Source organism: Protopterus annectens, chromosome 2.part0, assembly GCF_019279795.1.
Source record: "Protopterus annectens isolate FY-2018-M chromosome 2.part0, PAN1.0, whole genome shotgun sequence".
NCBI classification, from domain to species: domain Eukaryota; kingdom Metazoa; phylum Chordata; order Ceratodontiformes; family Protopteridae; genus Protopterus; species Protopterus annectens.
In genome coordinates, this window is record NC_056728.1 from 1,403,081,734 (window position 1) to 1,403,096,998 (window position 15,265).

A 15,265-nucleotide genomic window follows, 5' to 3' on the forward strand; every position below is an offset into this window, starting at 1 on the left:
TGTTATAGCTGATTACATCACAAGAAAATATTTTCTTCTTAAAATGTATTGAAAGTCCAAGAGTAATGGAAAGAAATATTTTGATAAAGATATTTCTGAATCAGTCGACAGCATTCACTTTCCATCTTACAATGTATTTTTTTCTGAGCATGCTAAACAATGCTTGAATGCACGGCACTCCCCACATACCCCCTTAGAAAATTCTGAAAAGGTCGCTGTACCTGAATGGTGTTACACCACAACCTGCATTTCTTGTGTCCATGTGGGACGTACCAGTGCTGCACCTACAAAAATGTAAATTAAGGACTGATAGGAAATCTACATTTTTCAGTGTACTAAAACTGAACCCAGTTTAGTGTGCAAAAATGTATCGACAGAAGCACTACAAACACATATGTCCATCCCTGTCACCCTGGCTGTAGTAAAGGCTGCAGTATACCATAGCATTTCAGACTGGACATTCAAACACAGAATAAATGGGATACAGGTTATCAAGTTTTGTTATTTAGAGAAAGCCATGCAGTGTAATTAGTTGGCACTTTATGATGCAACGTGCCCCGCACTATGGAGGATTTTTGAAGACTTTTAAATGACTAGACAGCTCTATCTCTTCACTAACAAACACGACAGGTAGTGCTTACAAGACAGTACCATGCCGACTTCAAATGACCTTCAGTACTAACGGGACCGTCTGTGATGGAGTTACACCTTGCTGTGAGCTCCCTATCTTACATAATCATTAAGGTACCACTGATTATCCTTTTCACGTACAAACATCACAACTACAAACATGGACACTGGCCAACATTTCGGCAACCTTTTTCCTTCTCACATATAGTAATTAAACTGGAAACCCTGAAAATTGGTTCCAGTTTGGCACATCACCTTTCTCCTGCCGCTGGCTGCGCGCGCCCCAATCCAGTCCAGTAGTAGCATCCCACTCCGGGTTTTGCGCGACGCTCCTGCTCTGTTGCCGTCTCGCGGCCCCTGGCTGCTGTTTACTGAGCTCTTGTCCTGATATCACTCCGCTGGCATGGAGGAGGAGAGCGCTTGATCATTGTGATGGTAGTTCAGTAGCAGATTAGCACTTTGGTGTTCAGCGACGCTTTCGCCGAGCGAGTTCACCAAAACGCATGGATTATTCACATATGTTTCCCCAACAAGTATGCTTATTTTCACAAACCCACTTCTTTTGGAATGCAAGTGAGTAAAAGAACTCTGGGGGCGGTGTGATATAAACACCCAAAAACTTTTTCTTCTTGCTGGAGGAAAACAATAAGAAAGCTTGGCTACATCTGATATGTGTGAGAGATTGAGTGGGATTGCTTGCAACATCCGGATCTCTTGGAATTGATCTGAACTAGTGGATTACAAGAAGTGTTTACACAGCAGGCAACCTATGGTTACTGCCTTTTTTATCTGTATACATTTGGCACTGTTATTTATATTGAAGTCTGTCAAATATATGCTCTAAGTAGAGGAACGTGGGGGCTTCAACATCTGTTTTAATTCATTTTTGTTGGGGGGGGGTTTCCCCTTTTTGTGAGAAAACAGGATTAAAAGTTGTTCCAAAATAGTGTGCGGAAAGGGGAGGATGGGGGATTTTGGAGCCCCCACTGCCACAAACGACCCTAACCCCCTTTGCATGACTAGTGGCACCGCTGCTAACTTGAGCGGCTGTGGCGGCGCTGGGAATGCTGGCAGCCTGAACATTCCAAGGCACAGCACCGTGGTGGAGCGGCTGAAGCAGAGGATTGAGAGCTGTCGCAAGCATCATGTCAGCTGTGAGAGCAGGTACCAACAAGCTCAGCTCGAGCAGCTGGCGCTGGAGCGCCGCAGCACCGTCAATTTGCACCAGCGCACCTTGGAGCAGAATGCCAAGAAGTCTGCTAGCAAACAGCAGAACAAGCAGCAGCAGGACGCAGAAGCTGCTTTTGCTGGGCAGAGGAACAACACTCTTATTGCGGTAAGGAAACCATGAAGGGAAGAAGGAATTTAATTGTTTCGTGCAGCTAGTTTGCAGATTGGTAGAGTTGTAAATGCCACGCCACACTTTGTAGCTTTGTTTATATCCCAGCTGTGCTACTTGTCTTGGGTGAATATATATTTTTTTCAAAACTTGCGGAAGTCACTAGTAGTAGTACTCTTCCTGAAGTGCTAAGATTAGGCTGGAGAAGACTCCACTTCATTGGTTTCTCCGCCTCTCATTTGTATGTGCGGGGGAGGAGATTGTGTGTGTGTCTGTACGTGTACTGCACTTAACTCTAGTTTGTTTAAGTAGTTTGAGCATGTGTTAAACACGGAGTGTATTACATACCTTTACATATGTGTAGGGGTGTTTAATGTGGAATAACCTTTTGCTACAATTGTTTAGATGTTGCTTTAGATGGTCTTGAAGTAGAATGCAACTTTAGATGTGTTTGCTAACAAAATGGAATCCCTTCTAGTCATATATGCAGCATTATGTGAATACAATGAACCTGTTGATTGGTGCTTTGTAATGATGGATGCATGTAGGTATATATAGAAAATGAAAGTGAAGCCCCTTTTTAAGGCTTTTCAGTGGATTCGATTACTCCTTGATTCAGCAAGTCACATAAGTTACACATTGTTGCTGCATTCTACAATTTATGCAGCAGATGAAAAGGTACAGAAGCTGAAATGCAGACATCATAGCTTTGAGCTGTACTATGTTAACTTTTATAGTATATTGCAGCAGTGACATAGTAAGGCTTGATGGCGAGCATTATGTATTGTATTTACTTATCTTAACACTTGATAACCTGGCAAATGAACAAGTGTGGGGATGCTTTTGAGCCACGATCCCCACGAGTGAACGACTATATGAGTTGTTTGCAAAATATAATGTGCATTTTGAGGAAGGCTGCACTGAGAAGAAAAAGCATGGTATTGTTTTGATCCCCATGTGTTAATAACAAAGAGTGCCTGTCTGAGGGTTTGCATAGCATTGCAGCTGTGCACAGCACCCCTCCCCCACTGCACTAAATCCCCTGTATCTCTTGTCGTGTTGTCTCTGTAATTGATGGGGGGCACTGTTTCACTGTGCAGGCAGCAGTAGCTGCAGCCCTACATCACTCAAGCGGATCATGTTGATTTGAGGGTCTCTTTTTTGCTGCAGAAGTCATGACCCTCCTAACTGTCTGCTAAACGGGAAGTAGTGCAAGTAGCTTATTGGGCGATGGCAGTCCAAGCAGTCTGCAGGCTGAATGCTTTATGCCTGTAGACCTGCTGCTAACTGAGCGCTTTTTGTTGGTGGGCATCTCTCCAAGTCTCGCAGTATTTGCTTCGTCTACTGTTAATCGCCAAGTTACTTCTTACAACACAACATTAGCTGTATGGGGAGGTGTTTCAGAGGCTATTGGGGTTTGTAAGGAATTTGGTGTGGCAGTGAGGATTTGTTGAAATAATATCTCTCAGCTTTTTAAAAAAATCTGGACAAAACCAAAAATAATAGGGAGACAAAAGCCCAAATCAAAGACAGATTTTAAATATTACTGTTATAAATTCAGACATTTCAGAAAGTAACTTGTTTTGTATTAACATGCGTTTTCTGAAGGATTGTATGAACACTGAAACTCGCATGTCTGTCATTTATTTATTGACTTTAATCCAAAGTACTGTGCAGAAATCCACTAATTTTACGAGGAACAGACCAAATATTTGGGGCAAAAATCTGGATATACTGCAGAATTCCGGACAATTTGGAGCTGCTTCGTTTTATAATTTCATTTGCCGATAGTAAACATAGGTATTGAGTGAATCTTTTACTATATTTTCAAGAAGTTTCCGAATAAAGCTTGTGAAGATTAGTTGTTAGTAAAAGTCTATAGTCAGTGAACGAGGGTCTCTGCCTGTGGGTACTAATTTGCAGAGCACAGCCAAGGCGCAGGGGTCTCTTCGCAGGGCCAGACCCTAGAGAGGCCTTAGTCAAGGGTTTAGGTCCTCTTGTCTGGGGCTCTCCTCCATACTGACATAATAGATGAATTGGAGCTGTTCGGCCGGCTGTAACCAAACCTTCTTACTTCTGACTGTCACAAATCGCAGGAAAAGGTGCAACATAGGAGCATTTTATTATTTTTTTGGAGTACATGCTCTTTAGCTGTTAAGACTACAAATAGTGAGCGATAAAGGAGTTTTGCATATCGTGTTCTAGTCATTTAACTATGTAAATAGCCTTATGAGGGGAAAATCAGAAGATAATCAATAAATCTAAAGAGGACTAATGCAAAGAGGTACTAAGTCATTGCGATATGCCTTCGCAACAGCATGGGAGGTATGGGGTGGGGACCGTGTTGAATGTATAATGTCTTTAAGTCATTCTGTTTTGAGCAGGACGGTGTATTGAACAAACAACAATGTTGTAAAAATACGTAGGAGAGGCCGGAGAGAGGGGGACGTCAGAGTGGATGGTTTGGTGGGGGTGGTTTTTAGGTTCTGAAACGGTAGCTACTGTCTGCTCCATTACTTAAACAGCAAATGTAATGTACGGTTTATTTCGTTACCTAATAACTATGATATTTGAATTCCTCTTGGATTTTTACTTCTATGTGTGTGTATGTGTGGTGGTGTGGAAGAGATGTAAACCTGCATATTGTACTATTGGCCAGTCTGATCCCGAACATGAGATTTAGGGAGTAGGATCTGCTGTTGCCTGCTTCCCCATCCCCATTCTTTTTTTGAATGTGAATTGGTGAATTGTTTATTTTTAAACTGCTAAAGTGGAGAACTGTCGGGTTGTAACATATCTTTTAACTTAACTTCCTCATTATGGTTGACGCTGAAATGTATTCGCTCCTCATTATGGTTGACGCTGAAATGTATTCGCTCCTGTAATTTTGTGTGTGCGTGTATAGTTTATATATATATATATATATATATATATATATATATATATATATATATATATATGTGTGTGTGTATGTATATATATATATATATATATATATATATATATATATACATACATATACATACATACACGTGTGTGTTCGTAGTTTATATGTATGTGATATTCATTGTTTATAACATTCATTGTCTACTATATATATATATATATATATATTTGTGCGTGTGTGCACTAATACATGCATGTGTATATGATATATGAAATGTGTGTAATACATGTGTTTGTGTATGCATATTATATATATGTATGTGCGTTCATAGGTAGGTACTAGGCTATTAGCTCTAGGGCCTATATAAGCCTAGCCAAACAGTACCCTGGCTTTTGCCACCCAAGAAAAGTATTGTCCTGTGCCCCTGTCAAGCAGAGCCACAGAAGTGATCCCCAGGGTGAATTTCCTATCTCCCATCCAATCATCAAGATTTTTCTTGAAGAGTGCTAATGAGGAGCTTTGTTTGATATAGATAGGTAGTTTGTTCCAGAGTATGGGAAGTCTCTGAGACAGGAATCTGTCCCTCTAGCATGTTCTGTTTGTTGTGGTGACGAGGTTTAGGTCCCTAGAGCGTGTAGCTTGGAAGGATTGGGATTTCTGTAAGTGGAGCATGTCCAACAGCTCTGGGTTTGACATAGCTTTGTATGTTAGGCAGAGATTGCCCCTGAGTAAGCGATATACAACAGAATAAAGCTGGAGTTTTTTTGCGATGGTCTGAGTAGGGCATCTGTTTGAGGCCGGTAATCCTCTTTGTGAGGTATTTCTGTGGCCTTTCCAGTTGCTGTAGATGTATTGTGAGGTACATACCCGATGTGATTATCAAAGGAGAGACTACTGTCCACCTGTGTCCCAAGGTATCTTATCACACTTTCGGTGTACAGAGGTTTTACCAAAAGGATGACAATGCACTTTTTGGCATTGAGCTTGAGGCCATGGCTTTGACACCAGACATCTGTCTCGGTGAGGCCCTTTTGTAGGATGTCCACATCGTTAGGAGTTTTGATTATGGCTCTTATTGCAGTCATCTGCGAACTTTGTTAGCCAAAGACCTTTTGTGTTAGCCTGTACTTCAGAGAAGTAGATACCAAACAGGAGAGGACCTAGGACTGAACCCCGTGGTACTCCACTTGTCACTGGTCCACCATTGAACCCCCTTACCACCCTCATCTACGGCTTTGGTGACCACTTCAAAGAAGTCTGTCAGGTTTAGGAGACATGATCTGCCTTTTACAAACCCGAACTGGGTAGTGTCTAGAGTATGGAGATTACCAATGTCATTGTTTGTTTATAAGTTCCGTGATGATACATTCCATAGCCTTGCAGACCAAGCTCGTCAGGCTAATGGCGTGGTAGTTCCCGGGGTCCGTGGTGGCTCCCCCTTTGTGGAGTGGGAATAACCATTGTTGTGTGCCAATCAGTGGGCACAAAGCCAAAGGTGAGGCCATGATTGAACATGGTACTTAGGTGGGATGCCAGTTCGTTATGTAGTTCATGTAGAACGCAGCCTGGGATGTTGTCAGGTCCCATGGATACTGTGTTCTTGGCTGTGTAAAGTGTGTTTTTGTACCTGTGCATCCATGATTACAGGAACTTTGCATTCTTCTGGTATAGAGATGGGCCCTTGAGGGGATGAGAGAGGGGTAAAGTTAGTACTGAACCTATCTGCCAGCATGTTGGCAATATCAGTTGGTTCTGTATATTTAGTGCCATTGTGCTGTAACTCAGAGCAGATCTGACTGTTGCCATTGAGATTCTTGACATAGCTATAGAATGCTTTGCGGTTGTCTAGAATCGGTGGCGATTTTGTTTTCGTAACCAGCTCTGGAGGATTTTATGAGGGATCTCAGCTTCTTACTGAGGCAGACCACGGAGTTCCTCCAATCGTGTGTGATATAAATGTATTTTTAACTTTGCACATATGTATGGGTGTGTATATATCTGTGTATATTTGTATATATATTTACATGCATGTGTGTGTGACAACACCAGGTGTTTAGCTTAGTTATCACAAAATAATAGTAAACTGCATTAAACCGTAGGCTGTTCAAATAAGTGAAAGGTTTGATAACCATATTATGCCAAACATGGCAACTCTGAAAATACATTTTTCCCTGAGAAAACACTACCAGTTTCTCTGTGTGAGAAATGAGGCTACTGTACACTGTATTTTTGAAAACTTTTTCAACATACAGTAAGCTTTAGCTAAATTGCATGTAATAATATATTTCCAACTACTTTTGTAATAACCACAGCAGCTTTCCTAATCATGGGTTTTAAAAATGTAAAAAAAAGTACCATAACATAATTAAAAAAAAATTGTATTGTGTACTGCCTGCTTGAACAATTATGTACAATAATGCATAAAAAAAAGGAACATTGATGGATATGGCAGGTATCGACTGCTTGGTTCTTTTAGTCAGTGCTTTAACCTTCTGTTAGTAAAATGGACACCCATGCTTAACCAGTAAACTATTTTACAAACTGTGTTAATAAAGCTGGTTGCTACCTACTGAATTCATGGTGCTTTCCTTTTAGTTTACAAGTATTTTACAAACTCCTTATAAGAACTGAATTAATTTATTTGCATTTGATAGCTAAGCTAATTAAGTGGTCAAAGGACCCTTTTTCTGCAGGGAATCTGGCCACAACTGATACAAATGCAGAAGCAGACATATTACATTTGTACAGTAGAGCAACTTGTCAGTATATAGATAAAATAGAAGGACCTAACTTAAAACCCTGTAAATCTGCTGCTTATGGTAAGATTGTATACCGTAATATATGTACATATGAGTCTATACAATCTGTACATATATACAAACTGACAGAGCCTATTAACATAAGGTCATGTCTGGACGTGCATATGAACTGATATACCCAAAGTGGCAATGATGTGCACCCGTGCCGCGGGTTAAGCTGTATCTGTGAAGTATGTGATTGTGATAGTCACCAGTTTCCCTAATATTTTCTCTACAGTGCTTTAAATTTCACTGTTTTTGAATCTAACCAACTCTTTCATAAGGTTGTTCCATTTGTTTCTACCCTTTCTGTGTTATGCACCTTAAATCATCAAGTTATGTGTTATTGCTCTGTAGCTTTGTTAATTTACAATATGGTTCATAGGTAAATACTAGGCTATTTGTCTGCAGAGTATTACAAGCCTAGTCAATAATCAGAGGTCAGAATCAAAGCCTTTACCTTGTAAGTGTCAGCTGACCATGGGAATGAATTCATAGGTTTGTAGTAAGCCATCAGTGTGTCCACCATTGTGAGCTTTGCAAACAGGGCCACAGGAGAAGAATCCTTGCAGGTGAGCTAATAGGAATTGCCAGGCTAAAACACTGGTGCCTACAGCTAAAACAGTGTTGCACAGCATTATGTCTTTCTCAAAAGGGGCAGGGCTTTTCTTCATAGTTCTACATTGAAATGACTGCTGACTATTCTAACTCCTACCTCTGTTAGTGTGGCCTTTTATGTCTTACTTAGATGGTTTGGTGAAGTGTAAGTAGACCTGTGTGCCGCCCAACGGTCTGGGGTAAATCCGGTACTAGCATCGTTCATATAACTTTGCAGTTTTGTCTGGGATTGCATTTCTAGCAAGTACATGCTGCATTGACACAATTTTTGTGAAGGGAAATTACATTTGCCATCTTGCAGCAACTTTATTTTTGTTTGTTTGGTAGCCAGGTAAGTGGACTGGTCTGTTGACCCTTTTTAGCCTGCATCTGGGCTCTTTTGTGCAAAGGTTACAGATACACAAGGCAATGCAAATATATAAAAAGAGTTCAGAAGCTGCATATATAATGTGTGTGTGTGTGTGTGTATATATATATATATATATATATATATATATATATATATATATATATATGTAAGCCTAGCCAGAGTGTGTTTGGCTTTCGCCACCCATTTAAATGAGTTGGGAGGGTGGCCTAATGGTTAAGATGTTTGCCTTACAAACACAAAGTGCAGGGTTTGAGTCTCACAAGGGATAATTGGCTAAGCTTAAAATGGCTCGCAAGGGCAATTAGCTTAGTACTAACCTATGATCTCCTATGATTTACTATGCCCTTTTGCGAGGTTTAGTTTACTGTGCCTCTGTCTAACAGTGACACAGAAGTGATACCCGGGGTAAACCTACGATCTCCCATCCACTCATCAAGATTCCTCTTGAAGAGAGTCAGTGAGGGACTCTGCCTAACTTGGACTGGGATTTTATTCCAGAGTGAAGGGAACCTCTGGGTTATGAATCTGTCCCTCCAGCATGTCCTATTTATTTCTGTGCTGAGGTTCAAGTCCCTCGAGCGCGTAGCTCGATGGGATTTGGATTTTCTGAGGTGCAGCATGTCCATTAATTCCGGGTTGGACATGACTTTATACGTCAGGCACAGATCGCCTCTAAGCAGGCGGTATGCAACCGAGTAGAGCTGGAGTTTCTTTAACCGGGCAGCATATGGCATCTGTTTGAGCCCTTTGATCCTCTTGATGAGGTACTTTTGGGGTCTTTCCAGTTGCTGCAGGTGTCTGGTAAGGTACATCCCAAAAGGGGCATTCTACTCAATTATGGGCCTGATGAGGGATGAGTAAAGAGGCACAATGACCTCCCTTCATGATTAGGTGGGCTATATAGAATGTTTTTCTAACCACTTTGGCCACGTGGTTATCAAATGAGAAATTGCTATCAACTTGGGTCCCCAGGTCCCTAATTACTTCTTCCGTACTTAATGGATTACCACCTATGTGGTAATGTGTGGACACTTTGTTTTTCCAAAGGGGATGACTATACACTTTTTGGCGTTTAGCTTGAGGACATGGCTCTGGCACCAGTTGTCTCTTTCTATGAGACCCTTTTGGAGGATGCTTGTGTCAGCTGGAGAGTTGATTATGGTGCCCAGTTTGCAGTCATCTGCGAACTTGGTCAACCAAAGTCCTTCCGTGTTGGCCTATACCTCCAAGAAATATATACCGAACAAGAGAGGTCCCAGGACGGAGCCTTGTGGGACGCCACTTGTAACTGGTTTGGAGTCTGACATGGCTCCAGCAATTCTAACCATGTCGGTTCTGTCCTTGAGCCAGTTTGCAACCCATCTAGTGACATAGGGGTTTATATTTAAGCTGGATAGCTTATGTATGATGCCCGAGTGGCGTATTGTATCGAAGGCTTTTACGAGGTCTAGGTAGGCTGTGTGGACCACCTTCCCCTCGTCAATGGCCTTGGTGACTGTTTCAAAGAAATCGACTAGGTTTAAGAGGCAGGATCTGCCCTTAACAAAGTCGAACTAGGTAGGATCCAGTGTCTGTAGGTCCCCAATATCTTTATTTATGAGTTCCATGGTGATCTTTTCCATAGCTTTGCAGACCAAGCTAGTCAGGCTTATGGGACGATAGTTTCCAGGATCCGTTGAGGCACCACCTTTGTGGAGAGGGACAACTGTTGCTGTACGCCACTCTTTGGGTACATATCCTGTAGTAAGGCTGAGATTGAACAGTAGCTTTATGTTTGGGTTTAGCTCATCTTGAAGTTCATGTAGGACGCAGCCCGGGACACCGTCTGGTCCCATTGATGCTGTGTTTTTTGCTTTGGAGAGGGCGTTTTTTACCTGAGAATTCGATATGTCAGGGGGGCAGCACTCTGCTGGAATAGATATTTGCTCTTTTGGTGGGGAGGGGGGGAGAAGTTTGCGCTGAACCTGTCGGCCAGGATGTTGGCAATGTCTGTGGGTTCAGTGTATTTTTTGTCATTTTGGATTAATTCTGAGTATATCTGGGAATTCCCACCCGGGTTCCTAACATAACTAAAGAAAGCTTTGTGATCATCTTTAGTGTCCTGTGCAATTTTTCTCTCGAAGCTGGCCTTAGATGATTTTATGAGTGCCCGTATTTTTTTTGCTAATACTGATCAGAGATGCCTTCCCTTTTTGGGATTTTGCTCTATCGTGTAGTAACTTCCTTCTTCTATTGTATAGTTTGTTTATGGCTGGGGTCCACCAGACAGGACGCCTGCCTTTGGGGGATTGGGTCTTAGTTTTATTTGGGATTGCATGATCCATGCATTCCTGAAGGTGTTTATAGAATGTGTTTATAAAGGATTCTGTGGTCTGGGCCGTATTTTCCACAGGCCCGGGGGCTTTGAAGGATTCCACCTCGGTTTTGAGTAGTGTGAAGTTTGCTTTGGAGAAGTTTTTCAGTGTGGTTTTCTGGGCAGGGAGTGGGGTCGGGATGTGGATATCCAGTGAGATTAATTTATGGTCTGATCTTACCAGTGAGGGATACACTTCTGGTCTGGAGCATAGAGCCCCCATGTTGGTGATGATCAGGTCCAGTATGTTTTCCCCTCTTGTGGGAGTGGTCACAAGTTGTTCCATAGCATTTGAGTTTATAAATTCTAGGAACCTTTGGGCTAGGGTGTTGGAGCTAGAGTAATGCTCCCAGTCTATGTTTGGGTAGTTGAAGTCGCCCAATATAATGGTGTTTGGAGAGACCTTCATATTTTCCAGTGTTCTCAGGAAGGCAGAGTGGGGTTCCTGGGTTTGGGAGGGTGGTCTGTAGCAGGCTGTAAACTGGAAGGCAGTTTTACCCACTGTTAGTTGCACATGGATAGTCTCCGATGCTTTGTGCTGTTCCACCAACCTGGAGGTGTGGGTATCTTTGACGAATATTGATACTCCCCCTCCTTTTGTGGTTCGATCCGAGTTTTGGGGCCGAAAAGCATGGTATGAGGTATAACCTGGTAGTGCTGGGGTGCTCTCGGGAGCCTTGAACCAGGTTTCTGTTACTGCACAGATATCGATGTTCTCCATGCTCAGGAGAGTTTTGAGTGCATGCATCTTGAGGTTTAGACTTCTGGCGTTGAGTAGCATTACTCCAGGTTTCTTATCCCTTGTGATACCTATGGAGGTGGGTTTGTCTTTTGAGCCTTGCCTAGAAAAGGCACTATGGGGGTGGCAAGAGCCTTTGCCAATATCCGAAAGCCCAGGGGTGACAGGTGCAAGCTGCCCCTAGCGAAGCAGCGTGGCTTGTCGATGATGTCATCCCAGGCTGACAGGCATTGGATCCCCTTTGAATGACACCAATGCTTAAGCCAGTTGTTGAAATTGATCATCTTGTCTTCATATTGTGGCATCATTCTTGGTGAGGGTAAGATGCTACTCAAGGTCAGGGTCATACCGGCTTGGGCTACATGTTCAGAGAGCGCCTCTGTCTCTTTTCATGTAGTCCAGGGAGGTACGTCTCAGGTCATTCACACCAGCATGGACTTTAACTGAGTCATATTTGTACTTGCCTTGGAGTGACCTCAGCGCTTGTGTTATGTGGTGGATCCTAGCGCCCGACAGGCAGCTCACCGTGACCTTCTCCTTGTTCAACCTGGTGAGCGGGATGACATTGTGCCTGATGATAGAATCACCTATTACAGGTGTATCAGGTGTGTTGTTTAGCCTTAAGGGTTGTGACTGTTCAGCACAATGGCTTTGTGAACTATGTGTTGCATGTGTTTTGTTTTGGGGTAGCGGTTGCTTGGGTGTCTGCTTTGGAGGTCTCTGCTGCTTAGCCAGATTTTTATTTAGAGCCTCCAAGTATGTTTTTGTGTGTTTATGTGTTTGGTTTGCTGATGTGGTAGGTCTATGTGAGACTGGAATTGTAGTGAGTGTGGATACCTTCTCCTCCTGACTGGTTACGCCAGTACGAAGTTGAGAGAGCTGAGCCTCCAGTTTGGCTTTATGGTTCTCTCACATATGTTGGAACTTGTTGGTATATATGTGTGTGTGTGTGTGTGTGTGTGTGTGTGTGTGTGTGTGTGTGTGTGTGTGTGTGTGTGTGTGTGTATATATATATATATATATATATATATATATATATATATATATATAAAATTTATGTATATATGTATGTGTATATATATATATATATATATATATATATAAATATAATGAATATATATATATATATATATATAAATATAATGAATGTATATATATATATAGATATATATATATATAATGAATGTGTATATATATATATATATATATATATATATATATATATAATATATATATATATATATATATATATATATATATATATATATATATATATATATATAATGAATGTATATATATATATATATATATATAAATAAATATATAATGTATGTATATATAGATATGGCCATGGGACTGTTTGAATATGAGTATATTTATAAACATAGGTTTTTTCAAGACTATGTTATTAAATATTATAGATTTGTAGATCTGATTTTTTTGGTAGAGGGGGATCAATCTATGGCTGTAGAATTTATTTCAGATTTGAAGCATAACAGATTTGGTCTAGATTTTGATGGGTTAACTATGGGTCCACAAATACCTTTTTTGGATGTTATTTTGGACATCTCTAGTGGCTATAAATTAATAACCTCGGTTAATAGAAAGTTTGAAGGTCCAACTACTTATGTACATGGTACCAGTGGACATGTTCCTCATACTAAATATTCTTTACCGTATGGAGAAATGTTAAGATGCTTTAGACTTTGTAATGATGAAAAAATATTTAAAAATGAACTAGATTCAGTTTATAATTCATTTCTTGTGAGAGGATATAGCACATCCTGCATGGAGGAATGTCTGAATAAATTATGGGAACATATTAATAAATATAATGAAGAAAATTTGATACAGAAAAGGAGATCTGAAGTTAATATTCCCAAAAAAAAGTGGAAAAAACAAATTCCTGGTGAAGACATATATTTTGTCACTACTTATGGCTGTTATACCCCTGAATTTGTTAAAAATGTTTTATTGTTTTGGAAATATTTTACTTCTCTTAATGAGGTTAAATCATGGTTAAATGTAAATTTAAAATTTTCATACAGAAAAGGTAGGAGTATTAAAGATCTTTTGGTGCGAAGTAGATTTAGTGTCCCTACAGATGGCATGGTGGAACAAGTTAGATTAAAAGGAACTTATCAGTGTGGGAAATGCAAGGCATGTAGCTTTGTTACTTGCAGTTTTAATCATATAAACGGTATCCCTTTTAAGGTTCATGGTTGTTTTAACTGTAAAACAGAAGGTGTAATTTATGCGTTATCATGTCCTTGTCAAAAGTTTTATATTGGGGAGACAAAAAGACCTTTCAAAGTGAGACTATTGGAGCATATCAGGGACATAGTTAATGTTAAGAATGAGAGCCCTGTTGCCCAACATTTTTTTGAAAAACACAATAGTGATGAAAGGTTGCTTAAAGCCTCAATTTTGGAGCAAGTATCTAATAATGATGTAGATATGTTTAGAATTAAACAGTTATTATTATATAAAGAAACTGCTTATATTTTAAAGTTTAAAACTTTATATCCAAATGGTCTTAATGAAGACTTTAACTGGAGAATGTTGTCTAATTAATTGATTTCTTAATATACTGATTGTTTAATTATTTGTATAATTGGTTTAACTTGTATATAAGACTTGGTGGTTTTCATTTGTGTCATACTCCTGGAAGGCGAAGGCCGAGACGTCAGAGTTTTTGTATTTTCTAAGAATAAATCGCGTTTGGTGAATCCTGCCTTGTTGCTTTTTTACTTCTTCCATTTTGGTGCTGTTGTTCCAGCGGTTGCTTGGGTGTCTGCTTTGGAGGTCTCTGCTGCTTAGCCAGATTTTTATTTAGAGCCTCCAAGTATGTTTTTGTGTGTTTATGTGTTTGGTTTGCTGATGTGGTAGGTCTATGTGAGACTGGAATTGTAGTGAGTGTGGATACCTTCTCCTCCTGACTGGTTACGCCAGTACGGAGTTGAGAGAGCTGAGCCTCCAGTTTGGCTTTATGGTTCTCTCACATATGTTGGAACTTGTTGGTATATATATGTGTGTGTGTGTGTGTGTGTGTGTGTGTGTGTGTGTATATATATATATATATATATATATATATATATAAAATTTATGTATATATATATATATATATATATATATATATATAAAATTTATGTATATATGTATGTGTATATATATATATATATATATATATATATATATATACATATATATATATATAAATATAATGAATATATATATATATATATATATATATATATATATATATATAAATATAATGAATGTATATTATTTATATATATATATATATATATATATATATATATATAATGAATGTATATATATATATATATATATATATATATATATATATGAATGTATATATATATATATATATATATATATATATATATAAATATAATGAATGTATATATATATATATATATATATATATATATATATATATATAATGAATGTATAATATATATATATATATAAATATAATGAATGTATATATATATATAAATAAATATA

At 39.5% G+C, this 15,265-nt stretch overlaps 1 protein-coding gene across 1 annotated transcript in view; it reads left to right on the plus strand.

Annotated features, from left to right (window-relative positions):
* Positions 1 to 901: 901 nt before the first annotated feature.
* MAML3 (mastermind like transcriptional coactivator 3) overlaps positions 902 to 15,265 on the plus strand; it is a 1,503,256-nt gene continuing 1,488,892 nt past the window's right edge. Inside the window, exon 1 of the mRNA XM_044061628.1 lies at positions 902 to 1,966. Within this exon, the coding sequence (XP_043917563.1) occupies positions 1,595 to 1,966 (372 nt within the window). The 5' untranslated portion in view covers positions 902 to 1,594. The remainder of the gene's footprint in view (positions 1,967 to 15,265) is intronic.